We start from the raw sequence: 15,763 nt of genomic DNA on the forward strand, positions 1-15,763 counted from the left end.
CGTTCCTTCACTTTTGCAGAGACTTGTCAGTCCACTACTAGTTATGTGCTTTACTATTAGACTGTCTTCATACTTTCATGGAAATCATACTCACTAGCAGAATTTCATTTCAGCCGAGAGGAATCCAGTGATCAGAGGAGAAGACAGCTGAAGTTGAAAAGCAAGAGGAGGCAAGGGGACAATTTAAATGCTAAGTCAGACAATATACTATAAATACTTAACTGCAAATTAAATAGTCTTACTTCACTACCTCGGTTTATCAGCTTTAAACCAAGTATTTGAGGAGTGAAAGAAGGGATGTTGAATTAATTCATCCCCTTAAACTCGTACTTTACTGTCAGAGAGGAAGAACTTTGCCAACTTCTGTCTGTCTCAGTTCTCAGAGAGACGGGTATCCAGGCAGGCAGCAACTGGTAAGGTGCAGCAGCAGTGATTTATACCGTAATTTTAATTCCATTTTAGTACTTTTAGTCCTCAAAAGCCTCCCCTCAGAGAAAATACCACAACATGGTTAGCACATCACATAAAACGCTTCACTTGATGGTCATGAAAAATGAATTATCAGTCCGTTGCAGTCGTGTAAGTTCTTGGGCACTGGAGTGTAAAATACACTCTGAAGAGGATGATGGGACTATACATAGTGAGAGTCTTCAAGGAAATAAAGTATTTGCTCTCAAAGTTGTTGACTTTCTCCCCCTCCCAGCTTTCTTGGCCTGGCTTAGTACGTCTCCCGCTCTGTGGTAACGGTTTTCCAGTCTGATTTGGTTGGATGGAGATGAGCTTTAGGATTCAAAGATAATATTTTACTCCCAGCGTATGAGAGAGAATTCCTGTCAGTTTTATTGCACACTTTGTTGTTGGAAGCTGCTCTGGTATGCATGATAAATTTGCAAGGCTATACACAGCTAATCCTTGACTATGGGGTTTAAACGATGATGATTGTACGCTGTGCGGTCATCCTAGGCTATATTTTAGCATTGATTTCATTGGCTTGCTCAGATTACTTTATTGCTTAAACTACATACTGACTAATCGTGTGGTTGATGTTTAATATAGTGTGATATTTGCCGAAATAACACAGTTCTACAACACACAACACAAGATAGATTGTGTGAAACCGCACAATCTGAGACTAAAATACCCTCCACTCTAACAAAAATATTGTTCTCACTTGGTCCATTTATCTTTGAGATTGAGGACAAAACAATTAATTAAATCCAACCCCATTCACTGTGTTCCTCATCTGCAGTGTCCAGAGATAAGACAGATTAATGGACTCCTGCACAGATTGGACCCTTGTGAAAGTGCCACAGTGGAGATATAGAGTGCTTTTAGCAAGGTTATAAGAGAGCACATTTTGTCTGTCTGTCTGACTGGGTGAACAGAATAAGATAGAATGTAATGGGGAGTGAAATGCACGTTATCTTTTCCAATAGGTAATCCCACACAGCCCCTTTGTGCTAAATATATTGTGCAAAATCAGACTGTAGTACTGAGTTTAATAAGAGGTACTGATGCGTTCACTACTACTCATCGTCTTATGCAGTGAATGCCATTGTTTCTGACTAGAAATACCCAAATTCATTACTTTTTCTTCCCAGACTGAGCAGCAAAAGGAATAAAGCTTCAGTTCTATTAACAATGAAGCCTGATCATTTAATGCACTTAACTGTATTGCATCAATGTCATGAGCCCCCTTGACCTTTGCTCAGCTCTTAACTAGTTTGGGGATTTGATAGGGTCAAAATACAGCTGCTAGATGCCAGCTCTAATCTGATAACGATCTGGATTATACCGCCTGGTTAGATGAACCGGGCACTCTCATTCACAGCTACTGTGACAGTGTGGAGGAGAAACACCATGTCGTTCTCTATCCGCCCCTGACCCTGTCTGATCCTGCCCTTCATTCACACTGTCCCTGCTGCCGTAATGTCTAATCCCTAACCATCATGTTGAAGTAGGGCTGCAGCAAACCGTTATTTTCATTGTTGATTGCTCTGTGGATTTTTGTTTTTGAATCATTTGGTCTAGAAAATGACAGGAAAAAAAACCCTAAACCCTAAAACCCTAGAGATATTCAGTTTAGTATCAAATAAACAACAAATCAGCAAATCCTAAAAAAAAAGAGTAAAATGATTAATTTTATAATTCAAAAAGTTGCAGATTCTCAAGCAATTTATCGTCTTATCGTTTCAGCTCTATATTTGAGTTATAATATGCACAAAAGTGAGTTGTAACAGTTACTTTAAGTAACACTTGTTTGCTATTTTTGATATATGTGTATTTCTTTAGATTCAAACAGAATGAAATATAAATGCTAACAGCATTTTCCGTGCCAATCCAAAGGAATAATTTATCATCAAGAAGTCTTTGTTCTCACATTTGTTATTAAATAAACAGCTTTGTTGTTCAGTCAATGTTCAGTTCCTATACCTGATGCACACAACAGGTATGATATCGTTTTTCTCCAGAAAAGTCTCACACAATCAGCAGCAAACTACTTCCTCGTTTGCATATTCACTGTACATAAAATGGAGCTTTGCCCAGAATCATCAGAGCAAAGACGAACAAAGGGAACTGTTGAAGGATAGTGAATGGAGGAGAAGGTTGAAAATAAGCGTTCAACCTCAACACTAATGTATCTAAACAATGTAGTTTCCTGTTAAGACTAAATCCGGCCCTGTATATTTGGTGTCGATCAATTAACCGCTTCATTCAAAGTTTAACAGGAGCAAATATCTTTACACTTCAAACATTGTCTTCCATATTACCTCTTCTGGTCAAAGCAGAACATGCGGCTCAATATATCTAAAGACCTTTTTTGCCTTCCCAGATTGCTGTGTGGAACTCGTACAGGGGGATGAACCTGACGGAAAAGTCCAGTCGAGAGAAGAATAACAATGTGACAGACTCTCTGGCTAACAGGACTCTCATCGTCACCACGATACTGGTGAGAAGGACGGTTAAATAGAGGACATCATAGGGAGGGGGAAAGGAGGAGTTATGGGATGTGTAGAACGCAGATAGGTGGTCAACAGAGAGAGAGAAAGGCTCAAACCCAATGTCCACACTCACAGACTTTGAGATGCGCTCCTTCAAAGTCCATGAGGGCTTAGGCCCGTCCCACTGTCAAATCGTTGATTGCTTGAGGACGTACTCGTAGACATTTTACGCCCTTTAAGCACACTTTCCGTAAGTCTGCATTTCTGCGGACTTTGCTTAAGCAACTACTTTAAGGGAACTACCTACAGTTCATAGCGTTGTGATGTTAAACACAGGGTGGAATGCAAGCACAGACTATATGATACACCTGGTTTACTCATCAACCAAAAAAAAAAGTAAATAGATTATTCAGGCAAGAATCTGGAAGACGTTCAAATCTGCCAGTAAAAAACGTAAAATAAGATCAAACAATTGTACATGTTTTGGTGTTGTGATGTGATATGTTTGCAGATATAAATTGCAGTCCCATTCGTATTTATACCGTTTCAAGCCCTTGCAGCCTCTCCCACTCAAACATTTACCAGGTTATGTGAGTTAAGTCCCTGAGGGTTCGGAGTTTAAGGCCTTAGGGGAGACATTGGGATTGGGCCAAACATTGAAAAGGAAATCATGAGGACAGGTGTTAAGGAATGGAAAATTGTTGCTGAAATGGATAGTTTGAATTTGTATTTTCACTATTTGATCCTTATGCACATCGGCTATACACAGAAAAAATGTAGCAGAGTAGAACATGTGTTTCAGGAGCTTCATCCGTCACATAATATTCACACAAAGGCAATCGGATGTGCTGTTTAGCTACGGATCATCAGCTCTGAGATGTAATGAAGTGGTGAACCCAAAATTAATTTGCCTTTCACTTGGCACACAAATAATTGAATCACAAAAAGGAATATGCCTGAAAAACTGTGAAATATGTTTTCTTTTGCTGTACAGGAAAATCCATATGTGATGCAGAGAAAGTCAGAAAAGGAGCTGATTGGGAATGATCGTTATGAGGGTTACTGTCTGGACCTTTTGAAAGAGCTCTCCAACATCTTAGGTTTTACATATGAAGTCAGACTGGTGGCTGATGGGAAATACGGCGCCCAGAATGACAAGGGAGAGTGGAATGGGATGGTGCGGGAGCTGATTGACCACGTGAGTTAACTGCATTTACACGACAGGAGTTTCTATTCACAGGTCTATACACTACTGCAGGGATGACGTATTTCTGCAGGCCAACCCCAGAATTTAGCCTCTTACTGGTTCCCTCAACAAAAAGCAAATGGGATATTTTCATTGGATTTTGGATTAATGCAGAAAAGAAGCTCCGTGGCAAATACAAGTTTATGATACCGACATGTTTTTTTCAGCAAGATAATCTTAACAAATGATCACCACTTTATGATTTAGAAGCTGTGAATGCAATCGGCAGAAGTAAAACACTGACGTTAGGCGAGAAGAGAACTACAATGAGGCTGTAGAGGCAGTCCTGCATTCGCATTGAATCAATAAATTAGTCTATAAGTGAGTTCACAGACGGTAACAAAGCCTGTTCGTGTTCCTGTTGGTGATGTATATACAGACTAGAAGAGTCACGTTGCACCAGGAGGATACACGGTACAGTCTTGTACTGCATAATCAATGATCTTAGCCTCTGGCTAAACAGGGCTTTTAACAAATAACAAATAACAGGTAAGCCCTAGTGAATTATGAATGAATTTTCCTGGGCCCTGTTTATTCTCATATGTAGATACCCAAATATAAAAGTTTACAATATTCTCAGGCGAGTAGTAACAGATGGAGTTAGGCAGACTAAACCCCCTTTCCTCCTGGGAACCTCCAAATACATTTTCATCATCCTGAGGTTTGAATCGTTGCTGTTGAACGATGAAATGAACCTGTCCAGTATAACTCCCTTATTGTATGAGTGACTGTGATTTCTAGATATGTACATGAAATGCATTGGATTCCAGTTTCAATGGAAAGTTAGAATTGTCCGCTTAGTTAAAAAACCTTAAGATATATATGTTATCGGGATATTGATACGCAGACATTTGATTGTTCGATGGACAGAAACAAACACTGGAAGACGCTGAATGTAACGTTGAGCAGTACCCTTTTCACGTGAAGCGTCTTACTTTGTTTTCTGTCTTCTAAAGGTTGCAGACCTTGCCGTGGCCCCCTTGACCATCACATATGTTAGAGAGAAAGTCATTGACTTCTCCAAGCCCTTCATGACCTTAGGTATCAGCATCCTGTACCGCAAACCTAACGGCACCAATCCAGGCGTGTTCTCCTTCCTCAATCCGCTGTCCCCGGACATCTGGATGTACGTGCTGCTAGCCTGCACAGGGGTTAGCTGTGTGCTCTTTGTGATTGCCAGGTGAGAGGTTAGATTGATAATCATGATAATGAGATGATGAATGACGGGACGTAAAAGATAACACTGAGGTTGCTGTGGATATACTGTAGGATGTACAGATGGTGACTGTTTACTGAGCTGTCCACAGCCAGGGTTTGCCACAAACTATTTGGGTGATATTTAGAAATTGCACAGACGGTAAACGGTAACACAAGCGCCAGCACGAAGCATTTAAAAACATACAATCATGTATCAAATTCACATGACAAGAAAGTCTGGAATAGTTGGCAGGAGCATATTCCCATAGCTATTCTAAAATAGTCAGAGGAGGTTTTGCATCTTCTCTTGTGGTGTTGGAATTTTCTTTAATTAGTTTTTCTGTCTGTCATGTTATTGTCTTGCAGGTTTACTCCATACGAGTGGTACAACCCACATCCATGCAACCCGTCCTCGACTCTAATACAGAACAATTTCACTTTATTAAACAGTTTCTGGTTTGGCGTTGGAGCTCTTATGCGGCAAGGTATTTAACTCAATCAATATTTTTATATTCGCAATGGATCAAATGGCTTCTTGAATGTGAAAGGGGTTGCTCCAAAAAGTCCTTCAAGTGATAAGACAACCTCTAAAGCATTTTTTAACTCATTTTGGTTTTCTGGTCCATAACTTGTTGTTTTTCACTTTACTTCACCGCTCTCACCAATGTTGTTTTTGGTTGAAAAAAGCAGCTGTTTTTTGCTAACTTGGATATAAACCCACCATACAATACCTAACCCAGCCCCAAACAGCAGACAGACACATTTAGTCCCTAACTAGTGAACATAGTGACACATTTAGCAGCTAAAATAACAGGTGTTACAGAAACATGACTCTAAAGAATCAGATATTGTAATGGGAATCAGAATCAGCTTTATTGGCCATGTATGCGTATACATACAATTTGACTCCGGTTTTTCCGTTGCTCTCAATGTACATACACAGAAATAGTCAAATAAACAAAAACAATGGACAACAAAGTAAGTTTAAAAGGTAATAACAGCAAAGGCTGCAAATGCCAGAGCTGTAGAGCTGTCTATTAAACTCTCTGTACAGCAGTAAAGCCTGTACTAACCCTGTAAACTGTGCTCTAAGCTTTTTAATTCAAAACATCAATATTTGCCTCCTACTTTCTGCGAATGCCCTTTCCACATAGCCTGGATCCGGTCCCCAATTAATTGCAACCATACCGTGTAATAACAATCATGTTGAACTCCCTCGTGGCAGGAGATTTGGGCAGGATAAGTACGACATGCCTGATTGGATGGCCAACAAACCAACTGACGACACTAGTCCAAGTAATTCTGATGCTGATGAAATGTTGCTGACAGCAAGCTGCATTCATCAAATTGATCAGATCTTCAGAGATGCAGCGGTATTGATAAAAGAAGAGAAGAGCAAGTGAAGCTTTCATAAACAATTTGGATGCCTTTAGATTTTGGTTTATTTTGTGGCATGTGTGTGGTGTTTCAAGCTGTTTGGTGGTTGACAGTGGCCTTGAGCTTTCCGTGGGATACTGTACCTGAGAGTAACTTCTTCATTAGATACATGGTCGTTAAATCAAACCTCGAAAATATTTTATATTAAAAGTGTAGTGAATGTATTTGCCCACTACAAGTAAAACGGTGTAAAAACAGGTGTTTCAAACCTACCACGTTAATTGTGATAAATGCATTCTTCAATCTTATTCATCTTTTCTTTGCTTCTTTTCTCTGCACAGAGAGGTAAAGATAAAGAAGGTTGCTCATTCTGCATTTTCAGTTTTATGATTCATTACTTTTTTTTGGCACGTGTTCCCACATTCTTTTCATATTCAGCATTCTTTTGTCCGTAACAATTGCTTTTTCTAAGTTGTACTTTTTTGTTCTGTTATGTTTGCTTTTTCACAATGATCACATTTTTTTTGCAACATGGTGTTTTAGACCCAACAAGTAGTGCAGAGAGATTCAATAACTGTATTAAGAGGTGCACAATTTATCATTTAGGGCTGAGGTGCAAATCCAATTAGAGCTCTGGTGTGAATCCAGCTCTTAAGATAACCCCACAATGACCATGGCGCTTGAATTTGCTTTGGAAGAAGAGAAATGTTTTTTCATTGGTATTTTTTTGTTGAGCGTCTTCACATAGTACACACACAAACTGCACTTGTTACCATTCTGGTCGTATCATACTGGTTGTCACGTATTCATTTAAGCTGTTTTTTAACCTTTTGTTCCCCATCGCTGCGCTTCCAGGCTCAGAGCTGATGCCTAAGGCTCTGTCCACTCGTATAGTTGGGGGTATCTGGTGGTTCTTTACCTTAATCATCATCTCCTCCTACACGGCCAACTTGGCTGCCTTCCTAACGGTGGAAAGAATGGATGCGCCCATCGACTCAGCGGACGACCTGGCAAAGCAGACCAGGATTGAATATGGGGCAGTGAGGGATGGATCCACCATGACCTTCTTCAAGGTACAACTGGTGTAAGCTCTAAAATAGCGCCTGCTTTTTCCAAAGTTCATGTCAAGTTGGAGATCCCGTCAAATTATGTTGCTCACATTAATGAATTTAAGTTTTGCAGCAGAGGTCACAAGACCATATGTAGTCCATATATTTGGTATAATTTCCCCATATTAAATGCATAAAATCCTTAATTTGAATTACATTGTCCGATAAAAATGTTTGTCTTTCAGTTAAGCCAAGAACATGCAAAAGGCAATTAATCCTACAGCTCTTTATCTTGAGTCATCTTAAGCAAAAGAGAATTGTGAAATGCTTCGTATTGAACTGTGGCTTCACTTAACGTTAGATGGAAATCTCTTAACAAGTTTACAAACAAAAAATAGTTCTCGTTTCAAATTAGTTCAACTTGTGATTACTCCTGTATCCTAAGTTAAAGTTCTGCTGTGTTTTTGTATTTGAATATATTACAGGAATAGCTCTGGTTATTTAGTACCAAATTAACCAATATTAACATCAACCACTGGACACCACTGGTTGTGCTTCCCTCTGATAAATTTGAAGTTTACTCCTGTCATTTAAGTGAATTAAAAAAACAGTTAGTTTGTATTGATACAATCATACTTTTAGATGCGAGTATGAATCAGCTGTACAGTAGCTTCCCTTCCATAAAATTACAGTCATGACGGTTTCCTCAACTGCTCCCTCCATCACCCTGCATCTTTGCCAAACATCCCATGAAAGAGAAAAAAATCTGAAGGCAGAGAAAAAGAGTAGCATTTACTTTAATTAAAGGCGACGTAGATGTATCAAGAGATAAGTATATGATGGGAAGTGGAGAAGATGCATATTAAGACTACTTGTGTTTGCGTTTTGGGCTGTCAATCTTGAAGTTAGGCATATGTTAACTTGTTAGTTTGTATTATATAATATACTGCCGTACCGATGTCCTTAGGCAGGGCTGTCACTTCCTTCCCCCCACCGCCACCCACTCTCCTTGCATCCTGGTGGCTCAGCAGGGGTGATCCATGCAGGGCTTTATCTTCCCAGATTGCAGCCAGTGATTACGTCTGCCTGGATAGGAGGAAGCAGGCTGTGTTGATGGCTTGAACAAATTGAATCAGCTGGAGGAGATTTAGAACACAGCTGTCCCATTTTCTCTGACTGAGCAAGGAGAAACACACACACACATACACACACACACACGAGCTATCACAAAGATGGAGTCCCACACATCCTGCTGTTAAACTGCTTTGTGCTTATGATAGTATTTTAGATATAGTTAAGCACATGTAGTGTATGTGTAGCCGCAATCACCCATAATACAAATGCATACTTTTGTCTGTTGGTCTACGTTGGCAGAAATCAAAGATCTCCACCTATGAGAAGATGTGGGCGTTTATGAGCAGCAGGAAGAACACTGCATTGGTTAAGAACAACAGAGAAGGTATCACCCGGGTCCTGACGACGGACTACGCCATGCTGATGGAGTCCACCAGCATCGAATACATCAGCCAGAGAAACTGCAACCTCACACAAATTGGAGGTCTCATAGACTCCAAAGGCTATGGAGTGGGAACGCCTATTGGTAAGAAGAGTGTGAATGTACGTGATTGCCAAACAAGGGCAAAATTGTGTCTGTAGCACAGTAAACTGTTGTTTGCGGAGAATGAAAAGCCCCAAAGAACTGTCGATCAAGAAAACATTACTGACCAAGTAATGGAACAATCATTTTCAATACTCCACTCATATTGAACATGAGAACATAATGTCTCGTTGCAGACAGTTATCGACATTGTACTTTGAGATAAATGTTTGGAGTTGCCCTTGTAACTTACTACAGTGAGACTTGTTTATGATTGCGTAAACATTCCTTGGTTGTTCTCTGTGGTAGACTGTGTACTTTTAGCCTTTAAGTTAGTGAAAAGAAGCCATTGCCAAGAATATAAACAAATCACATTCATGCACACTTTTGAGAACGTTGAAATATACTGAGGGCCTTCTGAAAATGAATAGAATATCTGTAAATGTCGGCTGTATACTGTAGATACAAACGTCGATTTGTTTCGAATTTGCATTTTCATTCTTCGGGAATAAAAGTACAGAGCTGCCGTCCTGTATCCTCGACATGCAAGTGCACTTCCATCCAAAAGCTCTGCCAGCTGTTCGCTGCAAATGTTCAATGTAAGGTTTCGGGCCAGTTTGTTGGATAGAGCACTTAAACTGGAAGCAAGTCAACCTGCTGGATTTGTGCAGTTAGGACTCTGTGATGTTTACTTAAGCAGTGCTTAAAATCTTGTGTCTCTCTTCTCTATTCCTCTTGAGACGTTTAAAAACAGAGAAATGCAGAGCCTGTTAGAATATTTCTTTTTAAACCGGGGTAGTTTTTCTTAACACAACCTGTCTTCGCCAAGAACATACTGCTACATACGTTGGCAAGTACAGGGCATTCATTTAGATGTATGGTCATCCTCCATCCACTTCATTTCTGTAATTACCATGAGATGTTCGCTGGCTGTCAGTACCAATCACAATTATATATTCTATATCATTACATAGCAATTATTACCTCCTTTATCAACTCTATTCTTGCCGAGCTATGGAATCGTAAAAGAAAATGTATTCTAAAGGAAATCATTTTAGAATTACTCGTGCAATATACGAGGAAGGCGCAGCGTAAGCGTGTCATAAGTTTCCTAAAAGTATATAGAAAAGCTCGGGCTGGGCGATAATTCAATAGGATCATTTATAATCTTTCAATGTTATTATGATGATATCATATATAGAGTTATAGTGATACACAATTGTGTCGTCTAAATTGATAGAAACAAGCACATACTAACTCAACTTTCTCAGAAAATCTAAATTTATATGAATTCTGCTAATGGGAAAAATTAAACTATTGTATCAAATTTCGAATCTGATAACTCTTTACTTTGTGTGCATGCATGTAAAGATAGTCGGTGGGTTAGGGTAACCCTAACCCTCTCACTTGAGACATATGTTCTTAGTTAAATGAGAAAATACTCCGTACTTTCCATTTTTCAAGTATTTAATTCACACATGAGTATACAAAAAAGGCTTTACCATTTGGTTATTTCACATTGACTATTTATATATTTGATAACCAGACAACATGCAGGAAATATTGCAATATTTGGCAATATTGGCCGGTCCTAACAAAAGCCAAAGTTCAAAGGTTGCAAGGCTCTATTCCCAGCAGCACGGGGAGAAGTTGTACAGTTTGATGGCTTCAGAAACATAAGACTTCCTGTGATATTCAAGCAGACATGCAGGTGATGAGAGGAACTGCCTGTTATCCTTTGACACACCTTCACCAGAGCCTCAAGTTTCACTCTCACCAGTTAGCCAACCTTCCTGATGAGCTTTTTAATTCTAGGGTCGCTGTTCTTACCCTGAACACTATAAGATGTAATGAAGGCCACCACATAATGGAGGAATATCAGCGGCATAGTACTGCAAATGGCAAATGACCAGATCCCCCTCAGGAAATTAAAGGGTAGTAGAAGGCAATGGGGTTGCTCATCCAGTCAAATTTGATGTTGAGCTGCAGGTGGTTCAGCCCACATCATTTGTCTGTATTCAGCCTCTTTTCTCTGCTGGTGCAAGAAGAGCAAGCAAGCTTGATCTGAAGGCAGAGCTGTGAGGAGGGAACAAGAAAGGAGATAGATGAACACCTGCGATGCACCTGGTACATATTGTGGCTTACCCACCCGGATGATTTTTCATCTATGACACTAAGCGAAGCATCTACCTACAGGATGTGTCCATGAGTGTAGTCCAGAGCAAACCAAATCAGAGCTATATCTAACTGAGGTTCCTGTGATGACTTCACTTTACCTCTCCAATTACCCCATGACTTTTTTGTGTGTGTATGTTTGGCAGGATGTTTTCCACAGCGCAGGGACTCTTTAGGTTAAAGTTTATGAACTGACTGATGCCCTCAGGGCAGATCCAGCCATGCCTCGGCTGAGCTGCACTGAAACCGACTTTATTATACCGACTATATTTCTTATCTGATTAACAGGCTTGAATGCCCCATATGTTTTAAACCCTAGAGTATCATTGGATAGTGGAGGGGAATGCTCTAGAGGAGTTGGGTTGGAAGCCTCCTTCTGAAACCTATTAAAAGTGATTTAATAATTCCTTGGCCCCATCAATGTGTCTTGCAGTCACCTGATCTCTGGTCTGCTTGTTGCAGGGGACTTGAAATGCTTTTTATTAAATAATGATAAACATTACAAATGCAAATGGGACTTTTATATCCTCATGATACATGTAGATTCATGTTTCCTGTCAGTTAATTATGTGTTCGTAGCAAAGGCTTTAATTTCATGGTAGAAAAATGGTTCACTAAAACAGTGTAAACAAAGCAAACAGAGCGGTGCCTCAGCGGTGCCTCAGCAGGGCTGCCGTGCTTTATTTTGATAATGGGGCATTTAAAGGTTTTTATAAATGCGCTGTCATTACATAATGTCTTTTCATTTGCCTTCTCCAGGGTCTCCATACAGGGATAAAGTGACCATTGCCATCCTTCAGCTGCAGGAGGAAGGGAAGCTGCACATGATGAAGGAGAAGTGGTGGAGAGGCAATGGCTGTCCAGAGGAGGACAACAAGGAGGCCAACGCTCTGGGCGTGGAAAACATCGGCGGTATCTTCATCGTCCTGGCTGCTGGTCTGGTTCTCTCTGTGTTCGTGGCTATCGGAGAGTTCATCTATAAGGCTCGTAGGAACGCTGACATAGAGGAGGTGAGTGAGGGAGAGGACCTGCTGCACTTCTGCGGAGTGATAATGGCAACTGACCGGATTGAAGGTTAGACTCTGCTCTTGTTCGTAATGAGATCTTTGTTTTAAATAAAGCTCCGTAGAAGAAAAGATGCTGTTAAATGAATTCTAGGTTGTTTAAAAATCTTGAGTATGGAAAGAAATTACAATAAAATGTATTCTCACACACATTTTCAGAGACGAGCAATGTTCTGTTTAGTTTTTCTTTGTCACTTTGTCACAATTTTCTAACTATGGAAGCACTTGTTAGATGTTGTTTGCTTGATCAAAAGTAATATATTCAAAATCATATTTGCACCTGCTGGTGTAAACAACAAGAAAGTGCATAGATGGATTCATGAGTCCTACACAATAAGCAGGGGGTTAAATATAGTGAAGAAGTGATGGGTCGGCAGCCCAAATTGACAGACAACATTCACGCACTATTATTTGTGTCATATGTCATTCATGTCACCAAAAAGTTACATCTTAAATTAAAATGACTAACTGTTAGTCTCATTTAGCAGAAGCATGTGTTCTATCTGCTTTCGATAACAAGAACATCCATTTCCACGCTGTTATCAAAGGCGATGCAGTACTGCACCATTCACATGATCAGTTTCTTTGCTTTTCTTCTGTTTCTCATTTTGCTCTGTGTGTTTCTTTTCTTTGTCACATTTTGTTCTTGTTTTTTAAATGTCTGTTTTGTTCTCTTTTCTGCTCCATTCTTTTTTTCCGTGCATGCTTGTGTCAGGCCTTCTGTTTCTTTTATGGGGTGCAGTCCCGTCAGTTTCAGCGCCGTGGCTCCACCTCCTCCTCTGGCACCTCCTTATCTACTGATCTGGAGAGCGGCAGGCTGCTGGGGGATGACACAGAGTAGCCATGGCAGCACATTTACAACACATACTCACTCTAGACGATAGGTTTGTAACGAGCTGTCCTTTTCTCTGCCCCCTGCTGAAAGTACCCCAGTATATCTGCACCTGTGTCAGCCAATCCTAATTACCCTTTTACCTCCAATACCTGACCCTCATGCTCGCACTATGTGCCTTTTTCCAATCGTTTGAACTGGTTTCAACTGAAATTTTGTCCTCAAATGAAGTCCTTTTGTCCTCAAATGAAGTCCTTTTGTCCTTTGACCAATATTAATTTACTGTGTGGTTTTATACTGTTTAATTAGGTATATTTAAGCAGTCAAAGACTCTACTTTCTTAGGAACTAACAAGCTGTTTTTATGAAGAGAAGACATTTTATCTTCATGCGGTCAACTCTGCAACACTTCTTATTTGCGTGCTTTTGTTATAGAGCATGGAGCACTTACAATACAGACTTTAATTAGGAGAAACACTCAGGACATCTAGATGTTTTTAAGTTGCTGGTTATTATATGGCATGTAAGTCATCTGTTTGTATCCTTTTTAGCATCCATTCATTTAACTCAGGATAGTTTGACAAATGTGGCATTTAAGGTCATGTATACGCTGCAGCAGTGCTGCCCTGCTGTTTTCTCGCTTGCACTAGTTAAATAACCTTCCTACAAGTTTTCTTTTGTTCAGTGAAGTCTCTGTAGGCATGTGTGTATACTTTAGAGGTGGACTCCGAATGCCTTTTGGGAAATCAAAAGATAGGAAAAGTTATTTGAATCTTTTCCTCCTCATTAAGTTTGTTGGGCGACTGGTTTGGTTGGCTGAAATTTGGATAACATTGATGGAACAACGTGTCAAGTTTAGATGTCCCCTGATACTTCTGCTGACTGCAGCACATTTTAACTGAAGTAATGATGGATGGGATCACAGAGGGATACTGACCTTGTCATCTAGTCACAAGATGAATCTCACCAAAATAAACAAAAACAAAAAAATATATATATATTCAGTAGGTTGTAGAAAATATTAACCACTACAATGAAGAAGAATTGATCATTTTAAAGAATTCCACATCAGTGTATGTAAGATAATTATGTTAACTCCTAAATAAATAGATATGAATCTCGATTTAGTTACACTGGTACTACCAGGTGGCAAGAAACAATAATGGGATATTATAAGTAGATTCATTTCAAAATCATAGTTCAATTAGTTAAATCAGTTCCTATTTGGTGAGTCAGTATTAACCAAGCATTTATGAGTTTAATGTGTTCTACCAAGTCAAAAGTATACATGCATTTCAATCTGCAGTTTCAGCGCCTCTTTCTCCGTCTTTACGGTCTGAGGTTTGTACCAGGTAGGTTTTCCACTGATACGGAGTGTTACTGGTAATCGTGGGAAACCTGCAGGAAGCCACATTTGTTTGAACAGCCTTAGGCTGAGGATGAAAGAGGAAGACCTTCTATGTTCTTTGGATGCAAAGACCGACAGATAAAAAAACGGATGACTTTGTGCTGTGAATGATAATTTGCAAAATCCATTTTGAGAGTAATGTCTCTGGAGAGCAAACTAAAAGGCTAATAAACATGATCGAAGATTAATGAGTTCAAAGCGATGTATCATTCTGCAGAATCAAATAAGCCGTAGGCTCGTTAAGATGGCCTTCTCTTTTATAATTTCAAATAATTACCATATTATGAATGCATAGCTCCCTGCATTATGATGTTGCACTGCAAACATTGTCCTTCATCTCTTGATTGTGTTCTTGGATTTTATGATGAGGCAACAGCATTTACAAGTCTTTTGGATAGATTTACATTTCATGTGTGTTTTGTTATTTCTGGCGTTTTGCTTACTTTACTTTATTCAGCTGCAGGCAAGCTCCTGCAAAGATGAATCAAATGTTATTGCCTTCAGTTTAAACTTAAATTAGTATAGCTTTCAATAAATGATTGATTAAATAATTCCTTAGTTGATTGAATCATACAGTAGCAGTAATTTTTACGTTATCACATTAACACAGTCTTGAAACTCATGGCCAAAGTTTAAAGAGGCCATAATGTCTTTTTGAAAATCAGCTTTATCGGTATCTTAACTCAGGCCTCGTTGTTCTCTTTGGCAGTGCGTATCTTTTAGCTCCCGGATGGAGGAGTTGGGTATCTCCCTGCAGTGTTACAAGGGCATCCGGAGGAGGTCGCGACCCCACAGTGAAGCCAGGACAGCTTGTGCCCTCTGTCAACCAAAACGCACTGCAAAGAGGGAAGGAGCACGGCGGGACTCCAGCACGTGA

The 15,763-nt window shown here is 39.7% G+C and overlaps 1 protein-coding gene across 1 annotated transcript in view; it reads left to right on the forward strand.

Moving 5' to 3' along the window:
* LOC306705594 (glutamate receptor ionotropic, kainate 1-like) overlaps positions 1-15,763 on the forward strand; it is a gene marked incomplete at both ends in the record, with an annotated part of 29,274 nt that extends 13,511 nt beyond the window's left edge. The window contains 8 exons of the mRNA XM_079172386.1: positions 2,834-2,950; positions 3,937-4,140; positions 5,145-5,368; positions 5,752-5,870; positions 7,618-7,835; positions 9,186-9,411; positions 12,343-12,593; positions 15,596-15,763. Of these exons, the coding sequence (XP_079028512.1) occupies positions 2,834-2,950; positions 3,937-4,140; positions 5,145-5,368; positions 5,752-5,870; positions 7,618-7,835; positions 9,186-9,411; positions 12,343-12,593; positions 15,596-15,763 (1,527 nt within the window). The remainder of the gene's footprint in view (positions 1-2,833; positions 2,951-3,936; positions 4,141-5,144; positions 5,369-5,751; positions 5,871-7,617; positions 7,836-9,185; positions 9,412-12,342; positions 12,594-15,595) is intronic.

Source organism: Pholis gunnellus (genome assembly GCF_910591455.1).
Source record: "Pholis gunnellus genome assembly, chromosome: 13".
Lineage (NCBI taxonomy): Eukaryota > Metazoa > Chordata > Actinopteri > Perciformes > Pholidae > Pholis > Pholis gunnellus.